The sequence below is a fragment of the Boleophthalmus pectinirostris genome, unplaced genomic scaffold, assembly GCF_026225935.1.
Source record: "Boleophthalmus pectinirostris isolate CB_2022bp ecotype Guang Dong unplaced genomic scaffold, ASM2622593v1 HiC_scaffold_6, whole genome shotgun sequence".
NCBI lineage: Eukaryota > Metazoa > Chordata > Actinopteri > Gobiiformes > Gobiidae > Boleophthalmus > Boleophthalmus pectinirostris.
The window spans coordinates 28,496,899-28,509,667 of NW_026571447.1; the positions used below are offsets into that span (position 1 = coordinate 28,496,899).

The following is a 12,769-nucleotide window of genomic DNA, read 5'->3' on the forward strand; positions in this document are numbered from 1 at the left end:
ATGTCGTCCGGTCCCACAGCTTTACAGAATGACAGGATGCTAAACAGCTAAGGTGAGGGGGCAGCAGATGCTCGGATGGCGCTCCTCGTGACAGCAGTAACCCCAGACTGAGCGCCGCGTGCCGGGGCTGTGGGACGGTGAATACCTGAGAATAAAATATCACGATGATCAGCGCTGGGATACTGCAGGAGCCGCGGCCTAGACCTGGCACTACCGCAATGCCAATACTTGGAGGCGTGAAAGGGGACCACAGGATGGGAAGATGTTAGCAGATAAACTGAACAGTAAATAAATGACAGTTGACACTCACGTGTGTTCGTAGTGTGTACAACAGCATCTAACAAGACTTATTCCTTTATTACCACATGACATTACCTTATAGGCTGTGTGTATCATGATGGCCTGTGAGCAGCTCAGGGTCATGAGTACATGGACTCAGCCTCAGAGGTGAGTGCAGTTTAGTGGCTCATTTCTTTTGCTGACTGTGTTCTTGGACTGGACCTCTTCATGGGGCACTGCGGAGGACTTATGGCAGCAGCAGCCTGATGCATAACAGTGACTGAGTGGATCTCTATGCCAACACTTCATCTGTCAGTGTATTTAACTTTATGAGCTGAGCTCTTCTCCGGCTGCACCTCCTCCTCTCCAGCACCATGCCCTCCCCCTCTGACTCCAGCAGTGTGGCGTCGGGGTCCAGAGGGTGGTCGGACAGCCGAAGGGGCATGTCGGCGCGGGGCAGTGCTCGTCTGCTGCTCTACCTGGGATTGTGCCACCTGGGTCTAGGCGCTATGGTGTTGGCCTTCTCCTTCACCAGTATGGCCTTCACCTCCTCGGCTCGCGTCAGGCAGTCCTGTCCCTTCTGGGCGGGCTTCTTTGTAAGTATAAACAAGACCACCGCTTTAACGAGAAGTATTCAGTCAAGCTAAAACTGTTATCTATTCCAGGTGGTTGCATCAGGAATTGTTGGGATCATCTCTTGGAGGAGACCGTTGACTTTAGTGGTAAGTACGCAGATTATAGTAGGGATACAAACCAAAATCTGGAGACTGCAGCGCCCACTTCTCCTAATGAAATGCCCCCGCAGCGTTTAAGTATGGGTGAACTGCAGAGGACAAATTTTTATTCGAGGACAGTAAAGTGCACCTTTTGATAATAAAACCATCGCAATTCCCTGATGTATTACAGCTCTGTAGTTGGTTTGGCTTAACTGTTATCCCTCTGGCCCACAGGTGTCTCTGTTCATGCTGCTGTCTGCAGTCTGTGTGATCCTGAGTCTCGCGGGCTCCATGCTCTCCTGTCAGAACGCACAGATGGTCAAGAACATGCTCACCTGTCAGGTACAAACACTCTTCTATTGTCCTTTATCATGTACCGGGCTGGTGAGGCTGTAAATGGGCCATAGAAACATATTTGATATAGACATAGGTCCTTCTGCAAACATGTACAAAGAAGAACATATGTGTGTTAAATGTTATGGCTGTCTATGGGGAGACAAGTAGACGCCATATCTGAGCAAATTAGGGCTTAGTATAACCTACATTTTCACATATAAATACGTTGTTTCCTATTATTTTCTGTACACATAGTTGTTTTTTTATGAACTCCCACGCTGCTGTAGTCTCGTGAGTGCAGTTTGCGTCATATACATAGAGATACATATTAGTTTTGAGAGCTTTAGTCATGCCTCTTTGTAGTTGACTAATCAATCAGCAGGGCGTGTTTTTACTTCAGGATTTATTTAGTTGAGTACTGCCCTACTTAGTGCTGGACTGGTTACAAGTGTCTGGCTAATTCTGAGCAGAGTGACTGAGCAATGTGTAAGTTTCAATGACTCTGCAACTGTCTAAATGTTTAAAGAGCCCATAATACACGGTTTACTGATCTTTCATGGTGTTGTTTCTTCATCAAAACATACCTGGAGTTGTGTTTTGTTTCATTCACGCACATTTAACACACAAACACTACACCTTCACTAGAATTATTTGGATAATTTCCGTGCTGCAATTGCCAGTTTGTTCTGAATTAAAGGTAAAAGGTCGGTGTTAAGAGATGTTGTGGTTGTGTACAGGTGGAGAACGGTCTGTGTGTCTGCTGTGCCCCCACTCACTCCTGCTCCATCACAGAAGAAGAGACCCTGGTCCTGTATCTGAACGCAGACTGCCACTCAGTGCGACATCAGCTCAAAGTCAGTTATTATTCATTCCCCGAGAGATTATTTTTGGCAGATTAACAATTACAACATCCCTCTGTCTAATGTATCTGTTGGCAGGACCTTTTGTTCAGTGCGTGTGGCCTCAGCATCCTCTCCACCATCATCTGTACTCTCTCCACTGTCACCTGCAGCATTCACATATTCTCCCTGGACCTTGTGCACCTGGTGAGCAATAGTCATTTATTTTTTTAGCGTATGCTGCCAAAATACTACAGCAAATCAAAATCAGGTTTACAGCAGATCTAAGCCAGGACTAAGACAGATCTATACCAGGACAAAATCAGGTCTATGGCAGATCTAAACCAGGACTAAGACAGGTCTACACCAGGACAAAATCAGATCTATGCCAAATCTAAACCTGGACTAAGACGGATCTATACTAGGACAAAATCAGGTCTACGGCAGATGAACCAAGCCATGTCTGAACTAGGACTGAACTAGACTTAAAGATGCATTGTTTAACTTTTCTGGTGCTTTTCTCCATGGAGATGTTATTGCTTTGTCTGGAAAGTTCCACAGTATGGTATTAAATCTTTCTATCTTCATGGAGACCAAACCAGACCAAGTTACTGGTCAGATCTATGTGGAGACAGCCCCACTCAGAGTCAGAATGTCTGTTTTACTAGATATTTTTGAGCTATATTTAATGTCATACTGTGGAACATTCCAGGCAGAGCAATGGCATATTAATGGCAACAAGCAGTTGATGGACCACCACCCAAAAAGTTACATAGTGCACCTTTAGACATGGACAAAACCAGGGTTGAATCTGTTCTACATCAGGACTCAACTAGGCGTAAACTAGAATTAAACCAAGGCTAAACCAAGTCTAACCCAGAAGTAAACTGGGTCTAAAACAGGATCAAACATGAAAAAAGCAGAACTAAACCAGAATAAAATGAGCCAAAATCAGAATTAAACCAGACTAAACCTAAACCACTAAAGCAGGACTAAAGCAGAATTAAAGCTGAAGGACTGAACCGTTAGTACAGTTATTAGTTGTCTCTCTTTTCTCTATTCTTAGCTGGCTCCACATCGCACTCGTTCTGTCAACCCAGAATGCACCACTCCACAGGACGCCTTTCTCACTAACATCATGGACTTTGAGGAGTTTGTCCCACCAATCCCCCCTCCCCCGTACTATCCTCCCGAATACACCTGCAGCTCAGAGACAGACGCACAAAGGTACTTGACGAAATTCACCACATTAGTACCACTTTAGGGTACCACTTATGGTTAGGGTATTCATTCCTTAATCATTCTTGATAAATTATTATTTCATTAAGAATAAAAAATGTAAACTTTGCACATGCATTGTTAACACTATGAAAAGTGTAGTTATTATTAAGTATTACCAATGGTTTAAATAGCAGAGAGTACATAAGTGACATAATTTTTCTTTACCTTATTTTATAAAACAAACAAACTTAATTCATAGACCTCAAAAAACATGTTCTGAAATGCATGTGACTCTTGTATTATATAATCTCTCAGTGTTAATGTTGCAGAATGTGTTTATGTGTGAGCTTCTGAATGATTTTTCCAACATCATTCAGCCCTACTTGATTTTGCATAAACCTTCTTGCTGATTAAACATATTTCATTTCTCTGTATTGATTCGAAGCATCACTTATAATGGGTCTATGGAGAGTCCAGTTCCTCTTTACCCCACGGACTGCCCTCCTCCTTATGAAGCTGTGATGGGACAGAGAGCTGCCAGCCAGGTCGGTCCAAGATTGACAAATAACATAAAGTTACACAAATATTTGTTTCTGAAAATAGTCTTTTTTTCTTGCGAAGGGAACTATGTTTGATGCGAATGGAGCTGAGGTTTCTGGAGAGCGGGCAACATCCACAGCTTTTAGTGGTGAAGGTAAGAAATGAATCATCCCTGTACTTGTGATTCTTTTCATAGGGCCAGTGTTAAAAAGGCCTAAACACTGACCTTATACTTTAAACTTGTATGTACTTTTGAAACATGTAATGCGTTACAATTTGTTAAAGGACCATTATGTAACTTTTCTGGTGAAAGGGTTACCACCTGCCTGTCATGGACACTTTTTGATTACTTTTGAAATAGTACTCTGACTTGTCATGAACTTTTGTCTGCCCACCCATGGTCATAATTTGATTTAGAATATTAAAAAATAATAATAATCAAGATTTTTTTTCTCTCATATTGATCAGTCTCAATTTTCAATGTCAGTTTATTTAGTCTTATCAAAAACAAAATCACAATGGCTCTTAATTTCATGAAAATGAACAGTGCAGACTTTTAATCTGTGTAATTTAACCACATTATTTCAAAAGAGTTTGAACTCTGCTCCAAACCACATGATTTTACAGAGTATTGACTGTTGAAACACTGAAGATTAGACATGATTGATTCACGATCTTTCAGTGAATTCCCCTAGCCAGGCTGGCGCCACCTCTGTTCAATTTCATTTCTCTTCAGTGTCTAGGTCAGGAATCGGAATACAATAAACGGTTTGCAAGAACCCCGGAAGTGTGAGTTTGAGCACCAGCCAATCAGTGAAGAGCCATATATTCTGTGTTGGCAACGATTCCCAAGATTGAGGATTTAAAGCCAGAACAAAAAAAAAAGTTCTTAGCCTCGTTAGCTGCGATTGGTTAAATGAAAAAAGTACCCATCTACTGTCGAGCGAATAAATTTTAATGCTGCGAGGTCAGACGGTTTCTACGAAGTGAAACCGGCTGAAGAATCAGGCTAGAATTCCCCAGCCCTACTAATAGTATACTTTTACTATTTCTATTCCAGTGTCTATGGACAGTGGATCCCTGCTTATGTCTGAGATTGTGGACATCCCAGACGACTCCTCCCCCTCAGAGGACTCCTGTCTGATGGAGGTGGGCTTGAGGCCCCAGGGGGAGCGAGGGGTGAGGAGCACCAGTGAGGGGGACACGGGCGAGGGCAGCACCTACATCAGCTTCCGTGGACCCCCATCCCAAACACCAGAGAGCCCACTGGCAGGAGGGCCCAGAGCGAGAAGGTTCCTGAGGTCAGAGAGATCCAACTCATGTTCCTCCCCCAGCACAGCCACCATTACATACAGGTAAGACTTCAACACCAGTCATTCAGTAAATATTCGAACCACAATTATTCATATTATATCGCCCTTTTCGTAGAGTTTTTAAAGGTGCGTTCAGACACATACCATCAGAAAAGCACAACTCGAGACTATCACAACCTCTTATTGAACAAAAGACAAGGAATCAATGACGATGACCATGCTTGTAGTATAAAAACATACTTGTGACACAGCAAAAAAGTGAAAAAGAATAGAAAAATTGTGATATTCCTTCTCCCAACTCTGCAGGTCCCCAGTATCGCGCCGTCAGGCTTTGTTAACCAGCAGCTGCTCCCAGTTGGAGGCGATGGCTGCCTCTATGGGTCCTCATCAGTCTACTGTCCCAGAGATCCAAGTCCGGCCCTCTACTCCCTCCACCCAGGGAGCAGGACCAACCCCATCTCCAGCGGACAGTAGACAGACCTCCCAAAGCCAGGGGGCAGTTCAAAACCTTCCCCTGTACTTGAGGCGGAGAGCGGGGAAAGGCGATGGAGGGAGAAGGAGAGAAAACGACACTTTCCTTGGTCTGGTGAGGTCTCATAGTGAACCTGGCATCGCCTCTTCTACAGATACAGGTAACTGAGACTCTTGGTTTGGACCTGTTGTAGTCCTGGTTTAGTCCTTTGTTCTGGTCCACTCCAGGTTTAGTTCCAGGATTATTGTTCATTCAAATTCAATTTTGATGCAGTGTTTGTGTAAGTGTGATCACAGTCTGAGTGTTCCTGTGGTCTTGTCCGATTCCCGATTTAGTCCCTTTTTATGTGATACATGCGCAATTGTGAAGCCACGCATGGTTAAAATGTGATATTTTGTTACAGAGAAAATCTGCATTTTTCTTCTCATATGTAAAAGTGATAGCTCTATCAAGTTTTGAACATAAAACTTTTAAAACTATTACTTTCATTGTGATGTATTTATATGGAGAAATATTTGTATTTTTAGTATCATTATTATTATTTTTAGTATTATCCTGACTACTTTACCTATTCTCCTCTCCAGTTGATTTTGGATCTGGAAGCAGTAAGGAGGCTTTCCTCACATCGACTGACACAGGTAAACAACATTTCACTCAATGTTCTTATATTCAGGACTTCACTAAATCTTTACTTTTGTCATCTAGCCCAATGGTGGTAAATTTCTATGTTGACTAATTACAGTTCGACTTGTTCTAACCATTTTATACATATTTGAAGATTCTGATGTATACAATTCTAGAGTATAAAACATAAGAATGTAAAAATGTGAATACATATGACATATAGATAGATAAAAGTACAATTTGAAAAGTAAAAACACAAACTGACTAACAATATTAAGCTAAAAAGTTAATATCAAGCCCTCAGTATATTGTTAGTGGCTAAAGTCTCTTCTCTTTCTTGTTCTGCAGCTCCAGGATCTGAAGCCTGTCTGTTGCCTCGTGTTCCTCCCACTGCTGCTGCTCTGCCCCGAAAAGGCAGCGTCAAAGCCGTGTCGACAGGAGGACATGTACCCGCTAAACCCTCACCCACCTCCCCACGACGCCTGCCCAAAGACTGCCACCGGTCTCTAGGGGATCTTAAGGTACATCTAAAGAAGAACTTCTGTTTCCACTTACACATTAAAAATCTATACTGACTTGAATTATAATTGGTATCCCTTATCAAAAGTATATTCATTCATGCATGTTTGAAATAATCCTGCATTGTCCTGTGTGTGAGATGTGAGTACAGAGCTCAAAAAAATATGTTTTATGTTATATGTTTTATTTTATGTGGTTCATCTAATAATTCAGACTCTGGTAATCTATGTGAGTGAGTAAAATGTTGTTTTGGAGCTTATGTTGTTTACAGTGAAGAACATGTAAAACAATTATCTACTTGACAGTTTAGCAATAAATACCAGAAAAGTACTTTATATCTTCTTTAACACTTTTACTTTTCACAGGTGACTCGAGTTTTGATGGCTCGCTTTCTTCAACGCTCTAAACGTAACTTAGCGCCTTCTACTGAGCATGCGGTAAATAACACACAAGGCCCAAAGAGGAGGGGAGGGTCTGAAGGAAATGGCCCGAACCATGGTCCTCCAGAGCAGGTGAGCCTGTGAGCTAGGGCAGTAGTCCTTCTCTTTAGTCATCTAAGAATTTATTTAGTTCAGTTACAGCTCCACAGTGAGACCATCTGTGTATCATTAAATCTTTATCAAGTACAGTATATCTATGTTTTAAAAGGTGTTGAGAGCCCCTTGGAACACCACCCGAGTTCATCCTAACCAGCGTCAGTCTCATCATCGCGGACACCACCACTCCCACAGCGACAGTCGACACAACCGCTCCCACAGCAGCCACGTCCCCGAGGGAATTCACCTGCGCAGCTGCGGAGACCTGAGCTCCTCCTCTTTTGCATCGCTACGGCGACTAGTGACTCCTCATGGGTCGTCTGGAGCGTTGTACTCGGAGTCTGCACTGTGAACATGAAGGGGAGGCGAGAGACAAGTTTCAATGGAAGGACATAAAACTGATGCCTCCCCCTGTCTGTTCATTTTCTAAGCTAACAGCCTTATGAAGTGGTGCTTTCATTACAAACTGAGTCACTGGATGTACACATCAGAGAATTCCACTCACTGGTCATTCGTCACTGGATGAAGACAAACTAGAAGAAACTTATGTGTTATATCTTACCAGCCTCTTAAGTCTTTAATCTGCAAACTCTAACAATACTTGTGTATTTTACACTCTGCACATGCTATTGCTTTTTAGGGCATGGCGCTGATGAATTATTTTAAAATCAAGTTTTGTCTTCCATGTTAAGCGTTTTAACAAACCAGTCCCACAATGTGATCAGCCCAAATAAGGTGCACTGTGTCACTTTTCTGATGGAGGGTTCAGTATTATTGCTTTGCTTAGACTGTCCCACTTAGAACCTTGAATAACGTGTATTCTCACTGTGAGCGAACTTGCCTCTTCACAGATCTGATCTGTAACTTTGCATGGTGATAGATTAGTTTACTGCTGTGGATCTTGCCACAAACAAAACAAAGCAATAGCATTTCTATGGGGACGAGCAAGTGGCCTTCCAGCAGAAAAGTTACACTGTGTACTTTTAAATAACACATCCACAGACTCCTGCACCAGAGTAAACATTATTTCACCAACTCATTTTGAGTTGCATTAATTTGAGACTCCCCATTTGAAACACACTCCACACACAGACTCACTGTATGTGATGCTACAGGGCCATGATGGTTTCCTTTACCTCTGTGCATGTTTGGCTATAACCACAAGCACCTTGTGCATTAGGTCCAGCTGTCTTTGTAACTGCAAGTAAGATGTTGTTTGAAAGCCCTACCTGCATGTTTTCAAAATGTTAAATAGCCTATTTATATTCTGTGCCCTCTACGTTGGTGGTGATGGTGACCGTTTGAAAAGTGGAAGAGGTCACATTGTTGAGTTTTGAGGCTGACCAGATGGCTCTTCTGCATCTTTAACACATTCAGATGGTGTTTGGACAAAAATAATAAATATTCACCTACAAAGCCTTCTAAAGGTTCACAGGAGGGTAAAGATGTGACCTGTTCTGCTGGGGTGCAGGATTCAAACATGCTTGCAATAATGTACAAACCCTTTCAGGGTACACCCCTCATGGGGACTACGGTGGTCAGTTCTTTGGCTGTGGATGCACCAGTGACTGTATCTTGTGTTATTAAGATGTGAAGTTTTTCTTTGGAATGTTAAATGCAGATTTAGGCTGGATCAGACATTACGTAAAGTGAACACAGCTCTACAGAGACACTTAATTATATAGGCACTGAGATGTGTTTCTACCTCCTGTCTTGCAAAAACATTATTTATTACAATATAAATGTCTATGGCAGGCTTAAAGTATAAGACTCTGAAGCTGTAAATGTATAAATATGACAAGTTTAAGGTTTTAAAAACAAGATAAAAATGCAAATGATGTATTTCACAGTATTAAATAAATTGACAATTGCGTTTATGGAGTTTGCCGTTTAATCCAGCTGTACTAGACCAGATTAAACCTTTGCCTTATTTTTTCCCCCACTGTTATTGATACAATAATCATTATACTACAAGTTCTTGAGCGTCTTCACTCCACTTTAAGCCAGCCCCTTTCAACCGTCCTATTGGCTACTCGGAGTGAAAGCCCATCCTGGTGCGATGCCTCGGCCCAGTCACATCGCTGCGTGTCAGATGGAGCCTTCAATGTTCCAACCCCTTTTACCACTCGCAAAGAACTCTGGGAAGTTTAGTTCGCCTGTTTTTTAATAAAGAGAGGCTCACTGAGGCTGTGAACTACAATTAGCACGTCCTGGATTTAGGAGACGTTCACAGACTTCAAGTTTGACAACAAAAGGCAAAAGAGAATAGAGTTGTATTAACAATTATCTAATTAGGGAGCAGGGATACGCACAAAATAAGACCATGGTAAGTATTTATTATTAAAGAAAGGTTGAAACTGAAAGTAAATGATTTTTTAAATAGCTTTTATGCATTTGTTGTCAGTGTGTGAAGAAAACAATACCAGCTAATGCGCTTTTTCACTTACTGGTGCTCTAATAATAGTGCGTCTCCTACTTAGCCTTATCGCTAATCTTTGGTGGATTTGCGTTTTGATGTCTAAAGGGTACATCAACGAATCAAAATTTTAGTGATGATACTTTTGCGAAACTGCCAAAACCGGCGGGGTGTTCGAGATCAAGTTGTTTATGGCTAGGGGACTGACTGACTGCAGTGCGCGGGCATGAGAGGACTTCTGATCAAAACCGTGCGTAAAACCGCACGGTGGGCGGCCCAGCATCAGAGACTAAAGCGTACATTTGTGTTGCACTCCTCGTCGTTACAGGGAGACAGAATCTGCAATGGTGTACAGAGCAAAAAGGCGTTGCTGTCAGACCCTCAGCTGTTTGACGCTCAGTTTGAGGAGCTGGTGACGGAGTTGACCGAGAGGGACCTGACAGACCCCGCGCTCACGGACGCACTGCAGCGGCTGAGAGAGGTTCGGCCTGTGTGTGTGCTGGAAGACCCATGTGAAAGAGATGCTCATTATTAGTGTGTTAAAACGCTTTCTCATGCAGGTTTTATTGTACAATGGTCCTGGAGGAAAGAGGAACCGTGGCTTGTCTGTGATTGGCTCGTTACGAGAGCTTGTCCCGCCCCCTGAGCTCACACAGGATTTAGTACAGCGGGCTCTTCTGGTTGGATGGTGCATTGAACTAGTAAGTATACGTATGATGTACAAGTGCACTTCAAATAAACTAATTAATGCAATACATGTTTCCTGTTTTTCCTTTTAAAAAATCATTATTCTCCTTTGATTATAGCTCCAGGCTTTTTTCCTCGTAGCTGACGATATTATGGATGGTTCTGTCACTCGAAGAGGACAGCCCTGTTGGTACAAGAAGGTTAGTTTTTAATTTTACTTATTTATCAAGTAATTAAACTTCATTTGAGTGCAATTTGTCACACACATTTTATGTTATATTTAAGGATGGGATTGGTCTTGATGCCATTAATGATGCATTCCTTCTGGAAGCGTCAATCTACAGACTTCTGAGAAAATTCTGCAGAGACCAGCCTTATTATGTTAACCTTCTTGAGCTGTTTACAGAGGTAATACATCTGTTGATTGTACAGTATTGACTATTACACGTGAAGGCCCACACACATCTATATTCAGACCATCGTTTCTGTTACAGACGTCCTTTCAGACAGAGCTCGGTCAGGCTCTGGACCTGATGACTGCTCCTCCGGGTCACATTGACCTCAACAGATTCACTATTGAAAGGTAAAATGAATTTCTATAGCTGAAGCAAACTTTGTGAACAGCCCTGGGGTATCTTATCTGGATTATTTGTTCTTTCAGGTACAGGGCTATTGTAAAGTATAAGACTGCATTCTATTCATTTTATCTGCCAGTGGCTGCAGCTATGTACATGGTGAGTGCTTTAATAAATCAGTTTTTCAGATGATGACTGTGTGCAAGTGACACAGTTCATATGATGTTGAGGACTATCGGAATTGTAAAAACTACATTTTTTCAGGCTGGAATCACTAGTGAAGAGGAGCACAATAATGCCAAACACATACTACTTGAGATGGGAGAGTTCTTTCAGATACAGGTATGTCTTCTATATTTTTATTTTGGTCATATTACTACCATGCACTTGTTGTAACATGTGTCTGTGACAGGATGATTACCTCGACTGTTATGGAGACCCGGCTGTTACTGGGAAGATCGGCACCGACATCCAGGACAACAAGTGCAGCTGGCTGGTGGTGACGGCGCTGGAGGTCATGACCCCGGAGCAGAGAGTACAGTTAGAGGTAGGAAAACAGTTCCTCTTCTTCTTATGATTGCACACACAGATATAAGATGTACATTTAGTAAAAAGATTCATCAACATTCAATATAAAGGTGCACTATGTAACCTTTTAGAAGAGAGAACACCATTTGCCTGTTTATAAAATGTTACTGATTTGTCTAGAAATTTCCACAATATGCCATTAAACTTATTTATCTTGCATTTATTCAATATAGGTGTATTTCTTGCACTAAAACACACTGAAAAATATGCATTGTTATTGTGGGCAGGGTCACTTTTCTACAGTGTTGATCTGTAAATTGTTCAAATCCCCTAGAGAAACAAGCTTATTCACATGATAGAATGATTTTAAAATAGATTTGTTTAATGTCACACCGTGGGACATTCAAGGTAATGCAAAAAGATCTTCATGAATACAACTCCAACATCCCCAGTGGCCAGTGTCATTATCTCTGATCTTGTAAAAGCCTGTAATTTTTCATAGACAGCTCTTGCAGCAACAGTGACTCATTGCTTTTAAAGAACGCTAGCCACAACATACACTCGCATAGTAATACATATATTTTTACATTTCTATCCTTCCTCAGGCGTGTTACGGTCGTCATGATGAAGCCAGCGTGGAAAAGGTCAAGACATTGTACAACACTCTACAAATGCCAGAACTGTATCGCAAATATGAAGACGAGAGCTACCAGCGCCTGCAAAAACTCATTGCCCGCCACGCTGAAAATCTCCCCCATGCGGTCTTTCTGAACTTTGCCAAGAAGATCTACAAGAGAAACAAATGAATAATAGACATTTTCCCTTAGAATGTGCATCAGTATGGATATCGTGTCAAACTTCAGAGGTTACAATATAGGATCACATCTTTCCTAAGGCACAAAGAAGACTAACTTCAAATCTTGGAAGATACGATTTAGGATTTTACATTTTCTATCAGCCTTATGTCATATCAGTATCTGGGCAACAGGCATGTAGTTTGTAATTTATTAAGTGGCAAGAATAGAAGGCATGAGATGAATGATACTACTGGCTACTGTTTTATCAGGAGAAGTTTAATGGCTCACTAACTTATTTTATGCAAGTATATTTTTATATTGCTGTAGTATGTTGACAATTCAGAATAAATAATAAATGACATCACATCCTT

General features: G+C 41.7%; 2 protein-coding genes across 2 annotated transcripts; both read left to right on the plus strand.

Annotated features, from left to right (window-relative positions):
• The first annotated feature begins 653 nt into the window (after positions 1-653).
• On the plus strand, positions 654-8,004 carry fam189b (family with sequence similarity 189 member B). The gene is made up of 14 exons (XM_020928051.2): positions 654-875; positions 945-1,001; positions 1,230-1,337; positions 2,069-2,185; positions 2,270-2,377; positions 3,237-3,397; positions 3,837-3,936; positions 4,013-4,085; positions 4,992-5,286; positions 5,551-5,876; positions 6,301-6,354; positions 6,689-6,861; positions 7,225-7,371; positions 7,508-8,004. The coding sequence occupies exons 1-14, from the start codon at positions 654-656 to the stop codon at positions 7,745-7,747; spliced, it is 2,181 nt and encodes a 726-aa protein (XP_020783710.1). The 3' UTR covers positions 7,748-8,004.
• A 1,560-nt stretch (positions 8,005-9,564) lies between these two features.
• Positions 9,565-12,769, plus strand: fdps (farnesyl diphosphate synthase (farnesyl pyrophosphate synthetase, dimethylallyltranstransferase, geranyltranstransferase)). The gene is made up of 10 exons (XM_020927994.2): positions 9,565-9,721; positions 10,140-10,292; positions 10,372-10,512; positions 10,618-10,698; positions 10,784-10,906; positions 10,993-11,081; positions 11,160-11,232; positions 11,338-11,415; positions 11,486-11,620; positions 12,207-12,769. The coding sequence occupies exons 1-10, from the start codon at positions 9,719-9,721 to the stop codon at positions 12,405-12,407; spliced, it is 1,077 nt and encodes a 358-aa protein (XP_020783653.1). The 5' UTR covers positions 9,565-9,718; the 3' UTR covers positions 12,408-12,769.

Bases quoted from the DNA above. Each gene is read 5' to 3' on its own strand.
- fam189b (XM_020928051.2), top strand. From the start codon at position 654: ATGCCCTCCCCCTCTGACTCCAGCAGTGTGGCGTCGGGGTCCAGAGGG. The intron at 1,002-1,229 runs GTAAGTACGCAG...TCTGGCCCACAG, and splicing joins GGAGACCGTTGACTTTAGTG to GTGTCTCTGTTCATGCTGCT. The intron at 7,372-7,507 runs GTGAGCCTGTGA...ATGTTTTAAAAG, and splicing joins ACCATGGTCCTCCAGAGCAG to GTGTTGAGAGCCCCTTGGAA.
- fdps (XM_020927994.2), top strand. The intron at 10,293-10,371 runs GTTCGGCCTGTG...TTTCTCATGCAG, and splicing joins CACTGCAGCGGCTGAGAGAG to GTTTTATTGTACAATGGTCC. The intron at 11,621-12,206 runs GTAGGAAAACAG...ATCCTTCCTCAG, and splicing joins AGCAGAGAGTACAGTTAGAG to GCGTGTTACGGTCGTCATGA.